Source organism: Talpa occidentalis, unplaced genomic scaffold, assembly GCF_014898055.3.
Source record: "Talpa occidentalis isolate TD23 unplaced genomic scaffold, MPIMG_talOcc4v2.1 talOcc4.14, whole genome shotgun sequence".
Classification (NCBI taxonomy): Eukaryota; Metazoa; Chordata; class Mammalia; order Eulipotyphla; family Talpidae; genus Talpa; species Talpa occidentalis.
In genome coordinates, this window is record NW_023601433.1 from 73,857,553 (window position 1) to 73,882,598 (window position 25,046).

The 25,046-nt window shown below is 54.4% G+C and overlaps 1 protein-coding gene and 1 long non-coding RNA gene across 3 annotated transcripts in view; one reads left to right on the top strand and one right to left on the bottom strand.

Annotated features, from left to right (window-relative positions):
- Window positions 1-10,244, top strand: part of LOC119244803 (uncharacterized) — a 58,504-nt gene extending 48,260 nt beyond the window's left edge. The window contains exons 6-7 of the long non-coding RNA XR_005125143.2: window positions 1,607-1,741; window positions 8,952-10,244. This is a non-coding gene — a long non-coding RNA (uncharacterized LOC119244803). The remainder of the gene's footprint in view (window positions 1-1,606; window positions 1,742-8,951) is intronic.
- The window catches only part of TTC28 (tetratricopeptide repeat domain 28), a 539,739-nt gene that overhangs the window by 14,541 nt on the left and 500,152 nt on the right, over window positions 1-25,046 (bottom strand). For both annotated transcript variants that reach the window (XM_054695213.1, XM_054695214.1), the window contains 4 exons: window positions 15,525-15,669; window positions 4,618-4,797; window positions 2,662-3,382; window positions 237-361 (listed from right to left, as the gene is read on the bottom strand). In XM_054695213.1, the coding sequence (XP_054551188.1) occupies window positions 237-361; window positions 2,662-3,382; window positions 4,618-4,797; window positions 15,525-15,669 (1,171 nt within the window). The remainder of the gene's footprint in view (window positions 1-236; window positions 362-2,661; window positions 3,383-4,617; window positions 4,798-15,524; window positions 15,670-25,046) is intronic.

Consider the following 25,046-nt stretch of genomic DNA (forward strand, 5'->3'; position numbering starts at 1 on the left):
TGTGGGGTGGGTGCTGCTTAGGTCATTGTCTTCGGCTGCCCCTCCCCAGAGTCCTGGTGAGGACTGTGCAGCCATCTCATATGGCACCCACCACTCGGACCAACTGATTCAACCGTGGGCCTGTCAACTCGCTCACATCCCCTTTAGCCTAACCCTGTCTTCTGCCCTTCCCGTCGTTCTCCTGGCAACTTTCTCTGCAGGAAGCCTGGGTGCTGGGCTTCCTTGACCCCCCTTACCAGGTGCAGCAACACTCGCAGGGCATCCCGCGCACGCTCGGGGTGCTGTAAGATCTCTGTGAGGGCCTGGCCGATGAGCGACGAGGGGCTGTTGAGCTTAACATCACTCCCGATGAGCATAAACCCTGTGGAGAGCAAGAGAGGGCACCTCAGACTTCACCTTAGAGGGCTGTTTTTGGCAAAAGGGCAGCCTTTTGTCCCCTCTCCGTGAAGAGTCACTGTTTGTTGCTCAGGAAGGGGGGTGGGGTGCGGTAAGCTGCTCAGCTGCTGCTCTGTGAGCAAGGATGGGAAAAGCTTGGTGGCCTTAAGACTGATGGCGACTTCCCTGACTTGGTGATTGTCTGCCTGATTTTCTTGAAATTCACTGTCTCTGTCTGGAGGATTCCCGAGGATGGAGGGGCAGGTTCATTGCATTCTGACTTGAGGCCACCGGACTAGGGGCAGGAAGGGATAGTCCTCCAGTTATAAGAATTCACAAACTGGGCTGGGCAAGATTCACACCCCCCACCCAGGCCCCATCCCTATCCATCCCATGCCCATGTGGCTCCTTTCCCAGCACCTCCTTCTGTACACAAGGCCCAGGAGGCACACATGAAGTGTCAAGCCACCAAACAACCATAGGGCCACCCTGCCCCCCCAGTAGTGACGTGAAAGAGTTTTCTTGGAGAGTGAAAGAGCCAAGGCTGTATTTAAGGGTAAGATGGCAGCATAAAATCTTTCCACCAGGACAAAGATGTGACTTTCATATTGTCAGTCAATAAAACTAAACACGGACAAAAATATCACCGTGAGCACCATGGGAAGAGAAAGGGGCCTGCAGGAGGGCTCTGTCGGCAGGAAATAGGTCAGATTCCCACAAACCCTGTAGTACTTTGTGGCACCGCGTGGGGCCCTCTGATGGCCGGGAGAGCACGCAAAACAGACGTCGTGTGCTGAGAACAGTCATGGACGCCTCCAGCACAGCCTCTGATTTCTGCATCTGGGAGCACAAGTGGTTCAGTGTCACAGGCCAAAACCCTCAGTGTCTGCCCTCCTCACGGAATGAGGGGACAGTTGTGAGGGGAGCACCGCAAAAAATACGCCTGTTCCACCCACTGAATGATTTTTTTCAGCCACAGGAACAGAATAGATTCTACTATGGCTTGTTGTTCTCTTTCATTTTGCTTTGTTTTTGTTTTGTTTTTGCAGTTTTCTAACTATTTGATAATCAGTGGTTTGTTCTTGTTCACAAGACTAGATTCACCAAACAAGATGTGTACATTGGTTAACGCTGTGTCACAACTAGCTAAGATGGCTCTCGAAAACAGCTTTTTGAAAACTACTACAGTTGTGTTGTGTCTGTGATGCAAACAAGTATTTCCATTTCTCAGCACAGCAAGATCAGACAACTATTGCGTCGTTTTCTGGCTGCTGGGCCTGGGAATGGCGCAGCTCCACTGCAGGGCTGGGAAGGACAGCGGTACTATCAGAACACGTCAGCTGCTTGCTTTTGACAGAAGAGTAAGGTGAGAGTCATTTTGTTCTCAATTTTTAAATATCTCCATAGATGGTGTGGGGCTTTTTTTTGCCATTAAACATAATGTGAAAGTTTAAAAAGTGTTTTGGTGTTCTTCTGCCAAGGTTTAAGAGGCTGCGTCACGGGTCTGTACTGCCATTACAGCATTGGTGGGACTTTTCCCCTGCTCTGGTGCACCCTGGGAGCGTAGAGGCCAATTCTAAAGGCCACAGACTGAAGGATCCTGAGCTATGCTGGCAGAATGGCCCCAGCCTGCGTGGGAGGGTCCCTGGGCATGCTGGAGGATGGAGGTCATCACTTGATGCCAAGAGGCAGGGTCCCTCACCCCTTCCCGTGAGCACATTCCCCCTACACGCCCAGATCCCCATGCCCTCTGGCCACCCCGCTCAGAGCATGCACTGCTGGTCTTGCGGAATGTGTGGTGCCACATGCATCATAAGACACTCAGCTCACTCCTCACAGATCCTCTCGAACGTGGACACAGTGGTGTCAGCACTGCTGCCATCATCCCCTGTCACCACTGAGGATGCTTGCTTCAGAGGGCAGCCTGTCAGGTCACAGCCCGGCCACTGGAGCCAGATCAAACCCCAGTCTAATGGACCAATCGAGGATATTTCTACAATGCTACCCTCTTCTACAGAGGTGGGCTTCTACGTGAGGGCGCCATAAATAGGGTCCTCCAGTGGACACTAACATCAGGAAGACTGACTTTCACACTCTGATGGCAAACTGTTCTGCTACTCCTGGTGAAAAAGACTAATTTCAGAGTAGAAGACACAAGGCTCTCAACTTGCTCTTCCTGTGGCTGCCCTTCCCTAACACCCTGCCCTCCCCACCTCCATGAGGGGGCTGTGAGGGCCACTCCCCAAGGCCCACTGATAGAGCAGTAGCTGGGGCCCAGGCTCCTACCTGCCCAGTTGGAGGGGTGCGAGAAGGCCTTGCTGCTCTGCACCACCTTCATGGCCTCCCCCAGGGCAGCGCTGGCTTTCAGGCCATTCAGCAGGGCTGAGTAGAAGGCGTGGAGAAACATCTTGGAAGCAGCCACTGGTACCGGCCACAGAGACACAAGGACACACTGTGCTCCTGCAGCCAGGAAGGCCCGTGTCAACGCGACGACTCCGTCGGCTGTGACTTTGCTGTTAGACTCCTGAGAGGAACCAAGCACCACCAGCTTCACGGGAAGCCGCAAGTCCAGGACATCGGCCGCTGTGAGCAGCAGCTCCTGCAGTGGTGGGCAGTCGGAAATGCTCTCTCCGTCACTGGCATCATCCTGCACCCGCAGGGACTCTGGGATTGTGTAGGGGTGGCCAAAAGAGCTCTTGCTGCCAGCTGGGTTGCCATCCATGCTGGGCGTGAGGACCAAGGCTGACAGTTTCCAAGAGATGTGGGTAGCAAAGTGAACACACTCAGCCTGGGTCAGGGCGCTCATGACCCTCTCTTTGGTGGCCACACTGCCTACCAGGGGCTGGCAGCCCAGCAGCTCTGATACCATGTAGGCTTCCTCCTCGGCTGATGGCATCGGCCCCCACAGCCACCTGTCCATCACTGCTGACGGGAGCTTGGGATTGCCGATGACAGCTGCCATGGATGTAGAGCTGGAGTACATGGACACATTCTTCCTCAGAAGAGACTAGAAGGGGCGAACGGACAAGCAGACCACCGGTCAGACGTGAACAAGCCACCCAGCAGTGGTTCTCAGAAGCATAAGGATGGCCCATGCTCTGGTCAGGGTTGGGTCTAGCTTGGCTCTTGTTCTCCCAGTAACCTCGTTCACACTAATTTTCAACACCCTCTGACACAAGTGGACCTCTTACTAAGAACTTGCTGCGACAGGCTCTTGAAGATAATCAGGACTGGATGGTAGGAAGGTCCCTTCCTGTTTGTCAAGCCCCAGGAAGGTTGGAGTAGGAGGCAAGAATCTGGTGCTTCCTTCACTTCAAACTGATTCTGTCTCATCAACAAAAATAGTTAAAACTAAATTGTCCCAAACCCTGGAAGGCAGAAACTGACCCTGCTGAACCAGGCCAAGGTCCATGGGCAAGGGCAGCAGGGCAGGTCCTGTGGGTTCCTGAAGCAGCTGACACTTCCTCCTACATGGAGACCCATCTGACTGAGCCCCACCTGGGGACTGGAGGGGCTCTGAGGGCAGCTGGCAGTTTGAAGACAGAACAATTAAGTGCAGCTGGGAATGCGCCAGTGCAGGCCAGGGCAGCGAGGTGGTCAGAAGAAAGCCAGCTTGTCAGGTCTTGGAGGGCGTCTGGAGAAGGGCAAGAGGATTCAGGGCTGACTCAAAGATTCTCTGACTAGGTGGTAGGGGCTTGCACTGGCTGGGGGTGACAGGTGGCTCTGGAGCACCCTTCGTGCTTAGATATTTCTACCTTCGTGCTTAGATATTTCTTCCCATATAGATTCTTGTTCACTGAGATCCAGGTCCCCTACCTGTGCCCTGAAGGGGGGGGCCTTACTTGCTTTCAATTTTTCCACTGACCTGCGGGACTCATTTCTATATGACACTATTCTTATTTGTCTGCCCTTCCACTGCGCAGCACTTGGTAAACTTGAGGGAGAGATGAGGTGGTGTTTAGCAGTGGGGTCATGCGTGACGGGTAACCAGCAACCTCCGGCCTAACCATAGTGCCTACGCGTAGCTCACAACCTTGATGTCACCCATCTTGACTTCCTGAGGTAGCAAAGAACTTCTGGGGATCAGAAAGCTGACCTACCTTTGGACAGGTGTACTCTAAAGTCATCCTACCCTGCTGCAAATACAGCATCAACATGTTGAAGGGACCTTAGTGACATAACCAGAGAGAAATGCCTTGAGGTGCCTGAGAGCAAGGCCCCCCCATGAGCTGTGCAGCTTACCTTGGACTGCGGACTGAGAGAGCGAATGGAAGGGACGGCGATGAGGGCAAAGCGCTCATAGAGATATTCGTTTGAGGAGCTTCCCTTCAGGAGGGCGAAAGGGATGAGGTAGAGCTCCCCCTCGAGAACCAGGATCAGCTGCCGGTGCCGGCCAACCGGGCCACTGGAGTGCATTAGGCCCTGCAGAGCAAGCAGAGAGAGGCTGACATGGGGCCAATAGGACGGGCCAGTTGAGCAACAGGCTGAGATCAGCATAGGATGAGCCCACAGGCCCAAAAAGTCCACACAAGGAGCACTGGAGGCGGATTGGAATGCTGCCCTTGAGAGCCTCGCCAAGCAGAGGCTTCCACCTGCCTTCACGGGCCCCAAGGAGAAGGTCAGAGGACAGTCTCTTGAAGTCAGCAGGGCAGGGCAGGAGACTGGAGTCACCAGTCATGGATGCCCCACAAAGGTATGCCGCACAAAGCGGCTCTGGTCGCTTCACAGGCCAAAGCGGACCCATGTGTTTCTACAGGAGGCAGAGAATTAAGGCAAAGTATAGCGGTCTCAGAAAGAACTCTGCAAGACAGTGTTCCCGAAAGGACCAGGGCAGGGGATGCTGGACTGGCACAGGGACCCTAAGAGTGGTACAGGAATCACCACTCCAAAACTCGACCAGAGGAGAATGTGTTGTCCAGAGGCAAGAAAACCAAACCTGAGGGCAGAAGGTTCTGGAATTGGGATAAGAACCCCTCATGGGGAAGGGTTCCAGATTGGAGGATCTTCTGTGACCTCCAGCCTGTGTGATCCTTCTCTGGGGAGAGAATGGCCCTTGGCCCCCAGTTCTGGTGGAGCTGTCTCCTCTCCCCCGGGATTGTCAGGGGATCTAACACTGATGAGACACCCACACTCCTGAAAGGCCTGGCGCAAGGACCTGAGGAGAGACACACGCAGATCCACAGCAGGCAAACCCCGCCTCGGTCCCGTTCTTTACAGAAGCATTTCTTCCAAAAGAATTGCAGGCAACTATTAATCGGAGACGCTCTGCAGGGGAGGGGGAGGGGGAGGGATCTAGCAGGGAAGGGAAGAGCACAAAGGATTGTGGTGACGGGTGGACTGGTGGTGGGAATTTTACGGGGACGATACCTGAGAGGAGAAAGCATACATTGCACAAAAGCAAGAATGATGTTATATATGTATATATGACCAAGGCCGTATGAATCTTGGTAAAATAAGTAGGCAAGGATTATGGACACTGGATTAGACACAAGCTGGATGTGAATGAAGACAAGAAGCAGAAGTGGCTGGTCCATGAGAAGATGATGCCCTGAGCCACATGGCTGGCCCTAGCCGGCCAGACCCTAGCTGCCCGGACCCCAGCCGCCTGGACCCCAGCTGTCCAGAGCCTCCCAGGGACGAGGGCCCGGGTCTGACAGGCTGTGCTGTCCCTGCTGCCCACGGCTCTGGCCCAGCACTGCACCTCAGGGGTGGTTCTGGCTCTACAGGAGAGTCACAGTGGGGCTCCCCTCACCTCACCCCTGTCTACAGAAAGTGGCGCACCCTCCAGGGAGCAAATGTGTGCGCCTAATCCATCTGACGTTCTGCTGTGGGCGCTTGGCTGAGGGTGGCAGACGCTACTAAGCTAACCCAAAGTGACATGTGCCTGGCAGCATGTTCAGTCTGTTCAAACCCCCTGTGGCTTTTTTTTTTCCATTTTGAAATTCTTGCTGCATCTAAAGAAAGCAGAAATGAACATTATTAGGCCAATTTGCTTCTTGTTTGTTTTAAGAGCTATTTTCCACGTAGGTTTAAAGAGCTGCTGTACAACCCAGCGAAGAAGTAGAGGGTGTCACTGCCATCTCAGTGCTGTCCAGAAGCCGTGGGTTAGCAAGGGGACTAGGGCGGGTCAGGCACAGCCCTGCCCCGTGCAGCTGTCGGTTCCTGGATCCATTGTCCCTGCCACAGGCCACACTTGAAGCCCCTCCCTGGCCCACAGGTGGAGGTGGCCTTGAGAGCCACTATCAAGGGCAGCGCTGCGCACTGTTGCAACGTGCCAAAGTGACTGCTGAGCTGGTGGTGCCCCAACCTTGGGGACAGGTGGGCAGCTGTGGCACTGACCACCACTTGGTGCTCAGTGAAAGCCCAGCTGTCCAACATGCAGGCACAGCCCAGTCAGTCTCTGTCAGGTGTCAACCCACAGGTCACGACTTCCCCGAGACACAGAGCAGTCCCAGACAAGTCCTGGACAACAGCACTTAGAGTTGTGATCGAAGGAGAGTTAGGAATTGTGAGGCAAGGTAAGAGGCGTGGCATTGAGGATAGACGCCATTTAGAGGAAACGGACCCTGGCGGTGCCTTTGTAGGGCCTTTGCTAACCCTGCCCACAGACCTCTGTATCTGGTCCCAAGCTTAAAGGTTGGTGATCTCATGTCCTAAAAGATGGCGTGGGCATCTGCGACAAGTGATTCCCGCCTCTCCATGAGGGGCAGGCATCTCACGTGGCCCCTGCTGTCAGGAGTTACTGTCCTACACGGGGCCTCAGCTTCTCCATCAGCCACTGCAGTGTCCACCACAGCAAAGTCAAACAAGTTTAGGACTCAACCCTGCTTACAAGCTTACAATGCAGACTCAGGACTGTAAAATGTAAAAGGAAGCCACTGAGAGATTTAAATACAACACCATAGAAGCCTAAAATGTCAACCCCAGTTGCCACCCAAGGCATGACCTGGGTCCCTCCCCGGAGACAGCCTGGCACCTGAGTGCTGGGGAAGGCCCAACCTGGGCAGACAAGCCCCAGGAAGATGGCGAGCAAAGCCTGCAAGGCCTCGGGAAGCACACTAGGACCTGAGCTCAAGCAGGAGAGTGTGGCTCACAGGCGGTGCGGGCCTGCCATGTGTCCTGGAGCTGAGGAGCCTCTGACAAAGCCCTCAGAGGCAGCCGGTACACAGGAGAGGGGGCCATGCACAGTAATTCAGACAAGGAGGCACACGTCGAGAAGGGGACAAGGACTTGGTGAAGAAGAGTGACAGGAGATTGGAACTCTGGGCTTTGTATCCCAATTCATCGGTCTGGGGCCTTTTGGCACAGGACCTGTGTCTGGTCCCGAGCTGGCACGTAGCCCAGGCCTGGGCAAGGGCCCCAGACGGGACTCCCATGTGAGCGGTTGGGAGGAGGGGGGCAGCAGTATGGGCTTGTGGGCAAACAGGCCTCACGGCAGACTGACGGTCCAGTGAAAAGGCAGAGGGCAAACTGAACATATTGGGAAGACGCCCTGGAAACTTGTCTTCTGAGGGATGTGCGCGCTGCCCTGACTGAAGGGCTGGCTGTGCACCCAATGTGAACTTGAAAACAAAATAAAGTGATGTCTCTATCCACGTTATGTTGGATGGAAAAAGATGATTCCAGAAAATGCTACTGGGCGCCTCGGCACGTCAGTCTAGGAAGGGTATTTGCTGACTTCTCAAGGCCTGAGTCTGAAAGATGAAATGGCTCAATGTCAGTCCTACGTTGACAACTAGCAGAGCCCAACAAATTCCAGCAGAAAATGTGAATTTCTCACCCATGAATTTTCTAGAAATGAATGTTTTGAAGTAGAACAAGACAGAGGCCAGGTGTACTAAAATCTTTCTATTCCCCAGGAAGTTCCCCTTCACTCTTACCAACGGGTTGTGGCCTTGCCCACTGCGGTAAATCCAGGCATTAGCTACCCCGAGAGGTCACTGTGGACCAGGGCCGGAAAGGGAGAGACCACACATACCACACTGTGAGCTACACTGCAGCTGACCACCAGCCAACCAGTAGTGGGCTGATGTGGCTAACGCCAGACTTTGCAGAGGAAGTTGGTCCTTTAATGGACACTGGCAGGTAGCCATAGGTGGCTGTTAGCAATTTATAGCCTCTCAGTTCAAGGGCCCAGCAACATCTGTTCTGCAACACAGCTGGATTCCTGCAGCCAAGTGAGCACGTGCTGAGCTGTCTCAAGGAGGGCACTGAGGGGCACTGCCAGGGGAAGGTATGTGTGAGAGGACATTTGGGGCGCCCAGAAGATGGGCCCACACAGCCTGTGTGCTCTGCTGGCCTCCTGCCCTGCAGGCACCTGCATGCTCTCGCCACTAGTAGCTGATCACCTACTCTCCCACCTGCACTCAGAGGGTGACCCGTTGTTTGCCCAGCTGCTCTAGACCAGCTCTATCATCCAGTGGGCTGAACCACACTTTCTCCAGTGTTCAAAGCATCTTGGGTACACTCCCTCAGCCTGAGAGGATCATACATCTTATAGTTACTCCTTTACCAGAAACAAGTTATATTAACCGTCTCCTGGTTAACCTGCTGTGTGGTTTCTCTCTCCCGACTAGACCCAGACATTCTACTCTAGCTGAGCCTGGAAGAATGGAAAGCCTTGTCCAGGGACCAGGAAGCAAAGGCGCATTTTGCGGAGAGAAGTTTGCCATGGATGTGGGGCCCACCTGCTGAGTTGGAAGCTCTCAGGGATGTGGAATGGCTGGACTGTGGGACACATGGTAAAGGTTGGGATGGGAGTGGTTCTGAGTTCATGGACAAGACACCACCTCCTTACACCTCTTCTTCCAAAGCCACAAGATAGGGCTCATGTCCACTACTTCAGAGGCCTGTGCAACAGGGTCTGTGCAGCAGCCCAAAGGGGCACCATGCCTGGCACATAGTGGACACTCACTACCTATTGGCACTCAGTAACTTTATACTGTTTTAGGTGCTTGAAATAAGTTGAACTCTGGTCCTAGTATTTATTATTCTTTTCTCTGGTACAACTCACGCTGTTTTCCTCTGGCATTTACAAACATTCATGAGGCTAAAACATGCCAATAGCCTGTCTAGCTCCAAATTTAACACAGAAACTAAGAGAAACCAATGTCACCATTGTAACCATCGCAGCTATTCACTGAGAGTCTACAACACCTGACATCTACTATCCACTACCACACAGTTACCCTAAAGTCCAGAGCCAGCAGGTGAGCCAACTTCTGAGCCTGCAGGTCTCCCGGGAACTCCTGTGAATTCTGAATGGTGGTGACTTCTCTTTTGATTTTGGCCAGTGGGGATCTTCTGTAGATACATTCCAGGGTGACCAGGTGTCCTGAGCTGTTCAGAAAATCCACTGTTGCAGGTGCTCTGGCTTCTGACTCAAGAACTATGCACTCCATACACATCACCAGGGTTCTAAGGTTCAGCCTACACCCCCACAGTGCACTAGGAGGACATAAAGACCTTTCAGGATTTCACAGCATCACAAGCCAGAGGGATGGACAACCCTGATCACAGTGGGGGAGGGGGAAAAAAGCTCCTAGGTCCATGAATTTTTGGTTAGATTAGATATGAAATGAAATGGACTCTACTGTCTACAAGGATTCCTGAGGCAGAGAATGATGGGGAATCCAGATACCTCAGAACCATATTCAGGATTTTTTCTGACATATTTTTGAGTGAATTGATCAAACAGGACTTTCTAAGGTAGAAGAACATTGTATGTGATGCTTCTGAGAAATCTTGGCATCAAGGATGACTGTACAGAGTTTTAGCAAATACCACATACTTGTTGGAAATGACTCAAACTGATGACTAAAATTTACCAATATTGTAACTGTTATATTCTCACTAAAACAACTGCAAAAATCCAACTCAGTCCTCTGTATTTTTTGGCCAACCGATGACCCACTCACTGGATTGCCTGAAGAACGGAAGGCTGGGAGAGGTGGGATTTGAGTGCTGGAGAGATAGAAACATCAGCCAGGAAGAGCCAGAGAGGCCTGTGTCCAAGGGGAGCCCCTCTCAGCTGACCTGGCAGGAGTGCCCCTGCTTACCCAGAACGCTGGGGGGAGGGTGAGTCAGCTGCTTGTTGAACATCAGCTAGAATGGACCCCAAAGGCGCTCACGCGACAGCAGTGACGCAGGTGAGCACACTGTTTAGGGTGCTTTCAGCACCGTCTGCAGTGGTAGAGACAATGTGTAAGTAATTGCCTTTACTTTGCCTTTTCCTAATCACTTGTAGACATACTTGCTGTCCTTGGGTGACACCTGTCCTCACTGGAATATTATCATACGATACCTCAATCAGAAATTGTCAGCCTGGCGGGAGGCTGGCACCCCAAGCATGCCCGTCCTAAAAGCCTCATCCTTGACTCCATACTCGGGAGTCTAGATCTGATCATTTCTATGGGCCAACGTTCCCTGGCTATCTCCAAGCCTCTAATCTATTCAGAAAACAGGTACCCGAATGATCTTATTTCCAGCTGCAATTGTTTTAGCATAAGCATTTAGTATAATAAGCAAGGAGCACTTTCACACAACACCAGGGGAGTCCTTCCCTCCCCGGTGCCCCCAACAGTAATTTAGGTCATGACGCCGCCAAAGCTTTCCTCTGGCTGAGCCCTTGACTGTGTCAGATGTTGCCTCATATTCTTAGAGATGTCTCAGATGAATTCCCAGAGCGCCGGTGTTTAGCAAGGCAGTTTACCAACCTAACTCACATCGACAGCGAGTTTTAAGTAAGTTTCTGAGGTTCTAAAAGAGATAACCCCACTTAACGAGGCAGCTTCACTAGTCAGAGCAGAGGCGGACAAGGAGTGCTTTTCTTTCTGAGATCTTTGACTTTGACTGCATGGCCTCGAACCTTGGTTTTTAGGACTGTAAGTCTAGGAAACAGGGCAATCAAACAGATGGAAATAATGACAAGGATGCCAGGCACTATCACTAGATCTGAACCTTTAAAGATGATTTGACCAAATCCTGGGAACACCCTCCTCTGAAGCTGGCTCCTCGATTATGAGAGCTTCTGCCTTTGGATGAAGCCCTGTCTATAAACGGGGGTCGCGGGGAGAGAGGGGGTAACCTGGGAACTGAGTAAATGAGTAGGGTCACCTCGAGCAGCCCTCGGGGGTCTTGCCGACATGTCTGCTGCGGGCCCTAGACCATGTCTTTGGTGCACGGCTCTGGCGTCCTTTTCACCACCAGCATCCTAGGGAGGCTCACTGTCCTTCACTCGAGTTTGGTTAAAAATGAATGCCAGACACGAGGTCCTTTCCACACTGAACACTTGCGTCTTCTCTTTGGTGGCGTTTTCTCCTTTGGGTATCAGACAGGATTTGCCTTAATGTGTGCTGATGGCTCGTGTGCTGATGTAACTGGGTCCTCCTTAGAGATGACTGGACATGCCTGCCCCATCCTGACAGCAAAGGGCAGCGTGGCTTCAGGAAAGAGCCACGGCAGTGTTTCCCTTAAGCCAAATTAAATCAAATACTGTTGCCAGCCTCGGGTAAAACATTATTCTGTTCCACTTTTCATACCAACTGACCTAGTCTATCCGCCACAGGACTGCGGCTAAACAAAGGCAGTTGTTCAAAGAATTATCAGCCCCCTGTGAAGAGGCTAATAGCTTTAGTCTTGAAGTGTCAGTGATTCATAAGCTTACACTTTCAATTCTGATTTGTATTTTCACTGAGAATGTGGAGGGCTGGCAGCTGACGGCGCCAGGCGTGGTGTCGTGTCGCCCTCTGGTGGCCGCGGAAGCAGGTGGGCGCTTGCTGCGGGAACAGGAGAGGGATGGGGCCTCCTCCACAGAGGCAGCCCGCTGAGGAGCCACGGACCTCTCAAGCTCCGAGCAGCCCACCTGCTGGCTCTGGCCGGCCCGCCCTACCTTAGCATGGGCTGTGGCCACCGCCCAGCTTCCCAGCTGCCTCTTCTGAGTTCAGGACAGTGGGAGCCCACCATATGTCAATAAACACTTTTTGAATAAATGCATAAAACTGGGCGGAGATGGAGGAGAATTCTGATTGGATTCTAATTTTGCAATTAGTATTTTTATTGGAGCACAATAGATCATTTCAGTTAGCCAAGGAGAAGCTGTTGACCTGGCCATTTACTTAGAGGCCTTTGAAAAGTTTCACTGTGTGTCCCCTTGGAGCAACCAGACTCCTTCAATGTGTTCAAACACCTGAGTCACACACACACAAAAAGAAACTTTTAAGTATCAGGAATAAGGATATCTTTTTGAACTAAATGCCTCATTCAAGATTAGACTGCACCTCTGAGGGCCTCCCCAGTGGCACAGCGGTTGAGCACTGGGTTGCGAAGCTGCCTGCAGCCTCTGTAGCGCCGGTTCGATCCCCGGCTGCCGGGCGAGGGTCCCACATGGCACGCAGACCTCTCCTGCCACCCGCTGCTCCCCTCAGCAGTGTACTTCGGTCCTTCTGCCTGTTCTGCTTCCCGCTCTGGCTGTGGTGAATTCTCTCACCCTCCTGCACTTCTGACTGTACCCAGTGCCTGTATAAATAAATAAAATCTTTAAAAAAAAAAAAAAGATTAGGCTGCACCCCTGAAAGCAAGTGTGTTGGTGGGCGGGGACTGTCATATCTGCGCATCTGACAGCTCCTGGCACCACGCTGGGTGAATGGCTGGGGCCATGGATTCAAAGCTCCTTGACAAGCCCAGCCCCTTCTGCTTGAAACTCCCCAGGCAGCACACACAGTGGCCACAGAAAATCCACCAGCTGATTTCTGTCTTGGGTCTTCTGCTTTCTATGCAAGATCAGATCAGAAAGCAAGTGCAGCTTGGGCCCACATGCTACTCCACAGACTTTACTGAGTGCCAACACGCCACCTGCTGGAAACTGGGATGAGGAGTGTGAGGATGAGAAGTTGGGGTGGGCAGCAGGGGCCGGAGAGGCATGCAGAGCAGGGTGAAGTGTGGGTTACCGTGCAGGACATCTGGGCGCACACAGGACACAGCTGGGGGTGGCGGGGAATGAAGGGCTCCAGGGCAGTGGGGAGCACAGGGCAAGGAAGGATTCAAATGGAAAGGTCATTTTGGAACTGGGCCGAGGAGAGGAGTTGCCAGCTCCAGACACCCCCTCAGCGTGCACGCTGGGCCCGGTGGAGGCTGATGGTCAGTCTCCATCTTTGCTTCTGCTTTCCTGCCCTCCCCACCATCTAATTCCACATCACAGCTCAAGTAATCTGGGGGCCTTAATGCAAAGTGACGGGCGGCCTAAGTGAAAGAATGGAGGGTGCAAACAGCCTTCCTAGGCACTGGGATGGGTGGGGAGCGCAGCTCAGGATGAGAGGAGAGGGCTGGGAGCGAGGCACCAAGATGGGGATGGTTGATGGCAGGAAAGAAAACTTGAAAAATCAGCCCAAGAAAATGGATGTGTACTTCTTCCCGGGGGTAGGGCACACAAACCAGGCCAGGCTATCATAGTACCCGATACTCATCCTCAGAAGGAAAGGACCACTGAGGGCCTTCCAAGGAAGAAGACTGGGCTGGCCCAGGTACTGACCTGCCTGAGGCCTGGAGTGCAGAAGGCTCGCAGGTGGCACCTGCAACTTGGCTGGAGACAGAAACCTGCACCAGAGCCTCCGCGCCAGGTGCATGCCACTGCCCGTGTGCTTTTCACATCCACGAACCTCACCCCTGCTCTGACCGCACACATTTAGCAGCAGCAGCATCATTTTCTAAGGAAGGCACAGGGACTCAAGGAGAGGAAGCAGCGTGGCCACGGCCACCCGCCAGCAAAGGGCAGTGCCAGACTGAGTCCAGCTCTGCCAGCTCCCAAAGGCTGTGCTCCCCACCACGCCAAGTCCACAGGACACCCGCACGTAGTGTAGTCGCCTGGCAAATAAGACACAAGCCAAGATGCAGCCTTGGAAGGCCAGCAGGGAGAGGCCTGGGCATTTCCTGGGGATGAAGGAATCCTGGTCCGTTGGCTGAAGTGGAAGCTGCTCAGGGTCACTCTAACAAAACTCCTTCCTGGCTGCGGACAAGGAAGGGACGCTCAGGCCAGCAGAGGCAGCTCTGAGGGGCTATCAGTCACGGACCTCCCCTGCTGAAAGAGGGTCTCCAGGTCCACTGGAATTTCTAAAAGTCTGCTGTGTCCCTCCAGTTCCTGTGTTGAAGGGCTAACCCTTGCTACTAGACGGGGCCTTTGGGAGGGAAAAGGGTTTAGACGAGGCACGAGGACAGAGTCCCCACAGTGGGATTAGTGCCCTTAAAGGAACAGGAAGAGACCAGGGTTAGGCTGTTTTCTGCCACAGGGGGACACAGCCAGAAGGCAGCTGTCTGCAAGCCAGGGAGAGGGTGCAGACCAAGAAACTGCCTATACGGCACCCTGATCCGGAACTCCCCAAACGCATGAGAATCACTGTCGTGTTAAAGTCGCCCAGTTCCTGGTATCTCGTCAGAGCAGCCGAGCCAAGCTGAGCTGATGCACAGTTGTGCACAAACACCATTTGGATTCACAAAGAACCTGAGCCCGTCAGCATTTCCCAGCCGGAGAGAGTCACGCCTGAATTGGGAAATGACGTGTAAAGGCCCCGGCACAGAAACCTGTCAGGGCCACTCCCAACCTTCTAGAGGAATTACAAGTCAGAGGCATCTGACATTGGGCGCGTGATGGTCAGTGACGCCTGCCAATGGCAGAGGCAGCAGCAGAGTTCTCACCAGAAAGCACTACCCTCGAATGAGGGGCGGGAAGCGTTCCCAGCAGGTGCGGCACATCCCCTGTGCTGGCGTCTGCTCGGGGCGCACACTGCGTGGTTCCTACTGACAGCTGCTGAGCCCCCCAGAGCGTGATGAGCAGGCCAGGAAGGCAGCACCACTACGTTTTGTACCTGACGTAACAGACCAGATCTACCCAGCTTCTAAGGAGCAGAACTAGGACTTGAACTGTATCTGCTACCTTGAAACGCAAGAACTCACCATTACTCAGCAACCAACCAAGAATGCAGATCCACTTTGGTTTACAAATGCTGACTGAGAAGCTGGACAGAGAAGGCTCATATTCTGAAGACCCTCTGTTCTTTCAGGATCCCATTTCTGTAGCTGAGGGGTACACGTGGGCACTGAGTGGTAAATGATGTGTTCTGAGGCCAAGAAGCCTCGAGGCCCCAGAGGCAACTTACCCCTTCCATGGGCGCTATGAGCAGGTCGTACAGAGCACGGAGCGGGGGCCTGGCAAAGGAGCTCTGCCTCCTGGGAAGAGAGGAGGTCCCGTCCTTGATGGGCGACATGGTGTTGCTCACCAAGCTCGTCATGCTCTGGCAGCTCCTGGGGAAAGAAAGGCCAAGAGATTAGCCAGGGCACACGCAGGGCAGGCGGGGCCTTGGCCCTCACTCCGGAGGGCTCCAGCGACCGGAAAAGGCAGGTCGGAGGCGGCACGGCTGTGCCGAGCCTGGCCTCGTTCCTGGCCGGGCCCCCTTCGCCTCCCCTTCAGGTAATTTTCACAGAACAGTGAGCTCTGACAGAAACCGCAGGGTAAACCAGCTGCACACAACAGCTTACATTTCTATGGAGTTTTTCTGCATTATCAAATGTCCCAAAGTGCTGTTCACAGGATTTAATTACATCCTTATGCGGAGCCATTGTGCAGACAAACGTGAGGACCATTAGAATCAGCAGCAACCATCAAACTGATAGGAGGACAGTACCCCAAAGCCAATTAACCTACGGGGTGGGAGCCCCGACAAGCAAGTGCTATTGGTATTGGCCCTGACCTTGGCTCAGTTCAGCCACTGAACACTCAGCTGAGCCCCAGCATGGCACGAGGCCCTGAGGGCCCAGGGCACAGGGGTGCTGGAGTGGCTGACCAGGCGCCACCTACAGAGGGGTGGACTGCAGGAAGGCACCACAAGGCTTGGCTTTGCCCTTTCTGTCCCAGACTGCAGGCAAGGTTTTGCCAGCAGGGGTGGCAATTTCAGCCCCGCGGGCCATAAGTTGCACGCTACGAGGACATTTGATGGTTGACTGATACTGAGAAAATGTCTCCTGAGCACTGGCCACCTGCCAGGTGCTGTCATAAGCCCTGAGGACCAACCCAGGACAAATCACACAGGGGAGCGCAAGAGTGGCAGGCAGAAGCGAGTCCATTTCCCACCAGCGACCAGGCCGCCCCCACGAGTCCTCCTGGAACACAGCCTGGCCAGAGCGGCTCAGCACGGCCTCTGGTGACATTCTCTGCTCAGCTACTGGACAGGTGGGGGGGGGTCATTAACCTTGATTTAGAGTCTGTACATAGTTTTGGAGATTCTTCTGTGCACTCAAGGGCCCATAAGTGCACGGCCCCGGTATCCCTCTATAGCTGGGGCAGCTCCTCGATTGTTAATTTAGAAAAAAGTAGAAGCCTCCTTTCCCTCCCGCACCAGGCCAGGATCCACGAGCACCAGAAGAAATGATTTGAAAACTATGTCTGTGTTTTCCAGGTATGGCTTCTGCCCCTGGCATCCCCACCCTTTGGGGAGCTTGCAGCAATGTCCCACTTAATCTAAATTCTAAGGTCATGTCAAAGCAAACTGGACACCCTCAGCTCCCCACCCTGATGCCTAAGAAGAGTGAGCGGAGCCCGAGAGCCTGCTCACTCGGAAAACACGCACAGGGACTGAGGCCCGGCATGTCTTTGCCATCAGTCTGTAAAGCACAGACAACCCTCAGCCCTCAGAGGCTCACTCCATTCCACGGACCACACCGCAAAGAGCACTGCTCCCCCGGAGGAACAGCCAGGCTGCGCTCCAGAGGAGACGCCCAGGCGTGGCGCCGTGCCCGCCCTCACTGTGTGTGCCCGCATCTCAGCAGATGGGATAATGCTGTGGCCACAGAACCTAACGATGACTGCTGGGGTGTTCCACAAGCCCCAAGGCTCTGGCCTAAGAAAGCCCCTACTGGTGAAAGGAACCCCAGCTCTAGAGCACCCCCAGGCACCTTGACGGACGGCGGGCTACCAGCCCCAGCCGAAGATGTCCGACTGACCTCTCAACTGAAGCTGGCCAGGGGTCGGGCGGGGGTGTCTTGTGATCTCGGCTGCTCTGCAAGACCAGCCCTGGGGACAAGCAGGAACGTCCTCAAAAAGGATGTTGCTCTGGTCATCCCAAGGAAGGACTTGCCGAGGCAGGAGCGTGCTGTTCAGCAGGCCCGGCTGTTTAAAAAGACGGTACCATCTCCCCGCCAGGCCCTCATCTTCTCCCCGGGTCAGTCCCCAGCCCACCTGACTCACTTTCCTTCTCTGTCCACACATCCCCACGCCCACGGCGCCAGGCAGCCCAGGCTGTGCTCCTGTCCACACCTCCCGAGGCTGTCCCTCGGAGTGGCCTTCTGCTCCTCGTCTGCAGTCAGGCTGCCTCACACCCCCGTCAGATGGTGAGCACTCCCTTTGCTGCGCCTGGCCGGCAGAGTCAGAGGCTTGTGCTCAGTGCCCCTTGACCTTTCCTGGTGCCACTCCCTTTCCCCACGGCCTGGCCCTCGGTGAAGCATCTGTCTGGCACATCGTGGGCAGCCACACGTGTGGACCGGTTCCTGGTGCTGGGGCCTTTGAATTTTTCTGGCATTTCATGGGTTCAATTAAAAAAAAACCAAAAAAACAAAAAACAACCTGGAACCATAATTTGAGACCAAAGTATATCCATTTAAGACTTTCCTTATCCTGGGCAAGAAGCATTGGTTGCAAGTCTCCCCCCAAGCCCGAGGCAGCAGCATTCCCTGGCATGTCTCACAGGCCTCTTCTCCAGCAGCGCGGCAGGTGGGAGCAACCAGCCACTTTCCCCACGCTGGCAGCCCCCTTATCTCACTCTGCCTCAGCAGGAGCAGCAGCAGCAGCAGCAAGTGGCTGGTCCCTACTGGAGAACTGTCCCCGGAAGGACAAGCCCAAGAACAGAGAATTGGAGGGTGTGAAACCAAGACCAAGAGTGACTGAGGGTCCCGTGGGTCTCAAAAGCCCTTTGAGGGGCAGGCAGGGGGAGGGTCTTGGGCTGGGACGCTCCTGGCCGCAGTGAATGGTGGGCCAGCAGTGTTCTTCCCTCCACCATCATGAGCGACCACCACAGCCTCGTGCAGATTGTAGTCAACGAGCTCCCCTTCATGTGTTTCTTCTGTTTTTACTACATCTACTGTCACCTACTCTAGCTCTTTTATTGGCGTAGATTTGCCTTGCCATCTGTATACAGATATGTTCAGTAATTCAAAACGCCAAGCAGTCAGCTCCTTAGTCACAAGTCTGGGAACGTTTACAGATGACGCAGTGAGCCGCCAGTCTGCCTCTGTCACTCACTGGCTGTGTGGCTCTGGCAAGGCACATCCCATTTTTACTCTCTTTTCCTTGTAAAATGAAGGGGTTGGACTCAAGTCCTTGTTGGCCTCTTCTAGTTCTAAAATGTGAAAAGTTTCCTTGGCCTCCCTGGTGGCGTAGGGGTTAAGTCTCAGCACTATCACCCTGATAGCCTGAGCTCTCTCCCCGGCCAGGGAGCTACAGACCTGGTGCAGCAGACCTCTCCTGCCGCCCGCTGCTCCCCTCAGCAGTGTACTTCAGTCAGTCTGCCTGTTCTGCTCCCCATTCTGTCTCTGGTGAATCCTCTCACCCCCCGCACCTCTGGCCTGCATCCCAATTCTATGCAAAAAAAATATAAATAAAAAGTGAATTTTCCTTAATCTAGGAAGCATTCTAACTTGCAGTGGCTCTGTCTGCCTCTCTGCTGATCCCTGGGACACAGCCACACATTTCAAAGCTCCACTACCCTCCCTGCATTTGCCACGGTGAGTCACTCAAGTGCCATAACCTGCCTGAGAAGGCTGGCACTGCTGATGCAGGCCCAGGATCGCTTAGCTACAGCTGAGTGGCAGCGGCCCCTGGGCTGTGAGCCCCAGCCAGCAGGGCTGTCAGTTGCACATCGGGGTGAGGGCTTCTTGGCCCCTCATTGAAGGCACACCCACCGCCTCCTGGCACCATCACAAAAGGCCTGTGCATCCAGTCACTCTGGAAGAAAGCCCTCATTAGGGCACTGCCTCCATTTCTGTCAGGCCTTTCAGCCTGACTGACTTCGCTCTACCTCAGCTCTCTGGTCTCTGAGATGAGGGGACAGAGCTCTCCACTTCTCAGGATGGGTCCCGGGTCCTGTGATATGGGGGGGCTTGTGAGCTGTGTAGCCCCTTAGGCCCTTGATGGGCTCGCCACATCCACAGTATTCTCTCAGGTCTGGGGGGTGGGGGGTGCACCTCCCTCGCTGGTAAGGAACCAAAATTCGTGGACAGCAAGAGATCTGTAGAGGCAGCCACGAGGCAGGGCCAGGGCTCCCACAGGCAGAGGAGGGCTTTTCACTGTGCCCTATCAGCCCCAGACATGGAGCAGCCAGGCAGCTAGCACTCACCCCCGACCTCTGACCTCTGACCTCCCCGCTTCAGTAGCGGCAGAGCTGACAGGAGGCAGCCTCTCCTCTCCGGGCTACTCTGCTTCTGGCAGCCTGGCAGGCGGGAAGAGGCCGGTCCTGGGACTCAGGGCGGCGCCAGCACGCGGCCGGCAGGTGGCAGCAGCGCGCTTCCCGCCGGGCCCTGCTTTTCCTGCGGGGACCCCCGGGGCTAATTGACAGCCTGGCTCAGCAGAGAGGATCCTCTTACACCACACTGTCGTTATTAGCTCATTCCTCCGATGACGCTTATTAATGTACTTCTGGAGAAATGCTCATTCTCCCCGCTGTCAGCGCTCTGTGTGGCGCTGGGAACCGGGAAGGGCCAGGCTGGCGGGGGCGCGGGAGGCCGCGGGCGGCGCGCACAGGCGGAGCTGCAGACCGCGTGGCCGCGGCGCCACCGACTGCGGATGACGACAAGCACCCGGCGGCCCGGGCAGTCCTCGCTGCTCACGAATCCCCCTTCGCGGATGAAGAGATGTGCTGCCCACGCGGGGGGCTCTGCTACTGGGAAGGGCCTGAGAAAGGCCCCGTGCGCTCGGCGCCCGGCTCGCACTGCAGACCCAGCCCTGCACTGCAGCCCCATGGTGGGGGTGGGGGGGTTACCTGCCGGATGCAGGTGTGAATAAGCCCAGGTGAGGGGAGGCAGGGACCACCTGAGGGTGTGAACGGGGATGACTGTCCAAACTGCAGCACTCTGTGGGCACCAATCTCGTTGCCCTGGTTTCCTGTCAAGGCACCGATGAGAGAGCGAGTTCCCTGTGCAGACAGCGCCCCACCCCAACACTGTTACTGGTTTTTTTTTTGTTTTTTTTTTTTTTCAGCCTTTCACATTCCAAGATGGCACATTAAATGAACCAACTCTGCTTGAGCTAAATAAGCCCGATGCAGGCAGCTCGATGGGAGCAGCCCCTCAGGCTAGTGCCCTGAGTTCTGCAGGGCAGGCTCTTACCTCAGTCCACTTGGTTTTCAAGGGAGTATTTCTCCACAAGTCGGGGCTTAAAGAACCAGACCTCCTCCACATGGTAGTGTCTGGGTGGGGTGAGCAGGTAGAAATAAGGGAGCAAGGGCTTGGCTCTCCTCAGACAAGGCTAAGGAAGGGCTCCCACTCAAGCCTGCAGACCCCAGGGATGGCCAGAGGCCACCTAGCCCTGAGATTCTGTCCCACAACCTTTGCAGCATGAAGGGAGGAACCAGCCACCTTGGGGCAGTCCTGAAGAACAGCGAGGGCTTGGTACAAAAAAGCTGGGTGCGGCTTTCCCCTAGATGCACTGGACCCAGAGGCAGGCAGCCCCACGAAGGGCAGACTCGTAAACTGTCCCCGAGACTCCATGGTCACAGAGGGGGCCGAAGACGTCCCTGCAGAACGCAGGGAACAGCGGGGAAGAGACCCATTTCGTGAAAACCAACGGCGCAACCTGTCTGGGGGTAAAACTAGCCTTGCCAGGGCTTACACTTCAACATGCTAAAGAAAATGTTGGGGCCTACCCTCACACCATGGGTGCTCCCTGAGCCCTCCAGGGCGGCCGGGCCAGGATGACTGCAGAGAGACGGTAGTGCATGGGGAGATGTGGCCCTGGTCCTCCTGGAGTTCACAATCTTGAGTATCAAGCAAGAGCTGAGAGCCACGGCGTGTGCACGTGCATGTGTGCCTATGTGTGTGTGCGCAGTGGTCTCAGAGCTGGCACGTAGGCCAGTTCCCTGGAGTGTCTCCTCTTTTCCCACCTCCTTCCTCCTACGGCTTTCAGGTCCTCGCAGACTAACTGGAAACAGGGATGGAGTGAGCTGAGCCAGAACAGTCAGAACAGTCGCTGCAGGACACATCCAGCCATGGCACTTCAGACTACTGGAGGGGAGGTCAAAGGAGGGAACTAATCAATATGGGGCACCTTCTGGGGCATACCAGAGCTGGGCTGTGATGTGTGTAGTCATGGAGTTCTCACCGCAGACCAGGTCTCACCTCACACCCGCAGGTCCTGTTGTTCCAGATGAGTACACCAGACACTAGATTAAGCATATCACCTAAGGCCCTGGCGTCAGGCACCGTGCCCCACAGGCAGGCAGGCAGCAGGAAGACTGCATGCTGGGGGGGGGGGCCTCTGTTCTCTGGGCAGCCCAAGACCAAGTGATGCCATAGCTGCAGGCCCTGAACCCTCATGGGGACGGGGTCTTCCCCACCCACCTTCCAGGAGGACCACAGCACAGAGCTCCAGTTTCAGGGGTTGTGTGCAAGCAAGACCTCGCCCTCAGGTTAGGATCGTGCAGGGGAGGAGGAAGGAGGCTGTGTGTGCCATGATGGGGTGCCCATTCTAGGTGTGGCTGCCTTGGCTCGGCCACTCTCACCTCCTTTGCTCAGTCACAAGCGCCTCCCCTTCCCAGGCTGGGAGGCTTCCTGTCTGTGCTCACAGTGGCGAGGGCTGCCTGGCTTAGGCTCCTGCCTCTGCTCCTTAAGGGCCCGGTGAGCCCCTTACCTCTCTCAGGGGGGCCTCCTGCCTCATAGGCCAGGACTGCTCTTGGGAGTGTCCTTGGCAGATGTGGAGGAGAGCTTCTGCCCTGTTGGGATCTGCTGTTTGCAAACCACTTGATTCCTTTCTCTCCAGCCTCAACCCAGCCAGAATATTCCAAAATTCCCTCTGAGACCCTAAACTCTGAACTCTTTTGAGGGATGGGAGCTGACCCTGAACAACACTGGGTTTTCAGGTACCAATGGAAATATTAATTTGCAAATCTATTATATTCAAATAGCCAGAGATGCCCCCGATCTAATTACAATAAAGGATTCTGAGACCATTCAATGCCTCTCCACCATGAACATCCTCACATGAAGGGCTGACTCTTCTGGGAAATGAATGCTGTCAAGGGCTGCATTTTAAATACTTATTCAATAAGCTGTCGGCACTTTCTGCCTGTTCACCGCCTTAATTACCACGTGTCTGGCTCACTGGGCCAGGCTCCCTCCTACGGAGCAGAGCCGGAGGCTGGGCAGGCTGAGGCCCGAAACTCTGCCCTTTCAGGGTGACGCGGGCTCCTCTCAAGCCTGGGGTCAAGTCTGGGGCTGCATGTGGCTCTTTCCCCTGGTTCTTGGGATCCATCTTCAGAGTGTCTGGGTTTGTGGCTCAAGGCCTACATCAAGGGCGGAGGCACAGGCCTACACAGAGCGAGCAGGGGCCTGCCCTCCCGTAGGAGCCACAGCCTTCAGGGCTCTCGGCCATGGCCAGGTGTGCTCAGCTGTAATGAGCATGTGGCTCCCTGTACAAGCCTAGAGATGATCACCTTGGGACCTGATGCCCAGGACAGCCTGGCATAGCCTTGCTTTACTTGCTGACCCCATGATGCAGGGGTCAGAAGATAGCCCAAGCTGGGCAGTCAGTGGGGGGTGGGCTTATTTTTTGCCCAGGGATGGAGAGAAGAAAATATTACCATGGCAGCAACTTGCACAACAGCTGCTGTCTATCCAGCACTACAGAAAAACGCCTTTCCAAGGGACCGCACACCATAGGCAATTTGTGTGTCCAAGCCTCTTCCACCCCCCTGACCTCCTCACCTCAGTGGGTTCTCACTTACTGGCTAATAAAGAATCTCCAGAGCTGTATTTGTCGTGGTTGTCCAAAGATAGTGCACTGGCCCAGTTCAGAGTTCAGTCGTGGACTTCCTGGCACTGCAGGAGTTTAAGCAAACATGGGGCGATCGTGTGGCAGGGGTATTGGGTGAGTGGGAGTCTGAGGGGCTAAAGCAGAAGCTTTGGGTCTGGCAGACCTCGACCCTAATGCCAGTTCTGTCATTGGCTGTGTGACCCTGGCAACTAATTTAACCTCTATGAGCCTTATCTTTGAAAAGAGTCATAACCCCATTGGCTAAGACAGTCCACATGACGAGCCTGGCAAGCACTGGGCTCTTGGTGAGTGAGCAACAGTCACCCCTGTCATCACGTCACTGTGGTTCATGTCTGCCCCTTCCCCTTCCTCTCCTCCTCCCCTCCCTTTCTTTCTTCCACAAACAAGCAACTATGCACCCCGACTTACACAGACACCCTGCGTTAACCTTGAGGGGTACAGAGAGAAATGAGATTCAGCCTGGCCTCGGCTGAGGGGGCCTGGATGATGCATAATGAAAATGTGCTCAATTTTCAGAAAAGGAGAAAACTACTCCAGTGAGGGCAACCATTCCTGACGGGTTCATGAAAGAGGCTATTTGGGAGGACGCCTCAGGGCAAGTCCTCTTGGCCATGTGCCCATGCCCTGAGGTATAAAGGCAGATTCAGGGTCTGTTCAGGTTCAGACGGGATGGAGTGGGCGGGGGCGGGGGGGAGTAGAGAGCTGGGGTGGAGGACGCAAGAGGAATGACCAGCAGGACTGCACAGGATCCGAACACAAGCTCTGCTGCTTCAGCTTGCAGCCGCTGGGAGTCCCAGGGCCCGTGAGAGATCAGAACCAGGACAAGCACCTGCCAGCAGGTGGGTGGTAACGGACAGTAGCAGACGGCAGGAGTTCCACGAGGGGAGGGGCTGAGCCCAAATCTACACCACCCATTGGGAGACTCCGGCAATGACCTCCCTGAGCATCAGCGGCCCTTCTAGCTCGCTCCTAGGGTAACATTAGGTGGTGATTTCTGGGGAGGGGGGGAGTGCTCAAGAAATGGTCACGGCAATGGAAGGAGAGAGGAGACCAGATATGTTACAAGGTTGACCCGAGGGTCTCAGCGGCAAACTGCATTTGGAGTGCGAGGTCACTGGGGTTGGGGGTACCGTGAGGGCCAAAGGGATGCAGAAGGCACAGCTTGAGACAAAAAAGCACCTCCCAGACTTCACCTTGCACAGGAAGCAGCCAGGAACTTGGTTCAAACACAGATCAAATGGGTAGGTCTGGGCCTGGGCTGCGACAGTTGGGCTGATGATCTCTGTGTGGGCCGCTAGCAGCTCAGAGGCCACCCGTGCCATCTCCAGCAGTGCTAACGGCATGTGTTCTCTGTGTAAACTTCCTTTCTTTTTTTCCCTTTCTTTTTGTTTTTTTAATCCATTTATTTTTCATATGTTCTGGTAGCATCTGTATGTTTTGGTAAATTGTATTAAATAAATTCTGGAACAAGAAAGTGAAATATAAACAAGGGATAAGGGAAACATTATTCATAAATTAAATTGTGCCTTAAAATACATTGGCAAGCTTGATACTTAGAAGCAACCTGCGGGGAATCCTCTGCCTCATGAACAAACTTGTCGCTATCCAATGGGCTTGATTTGGGTATTTCTGACTTCACACCTGC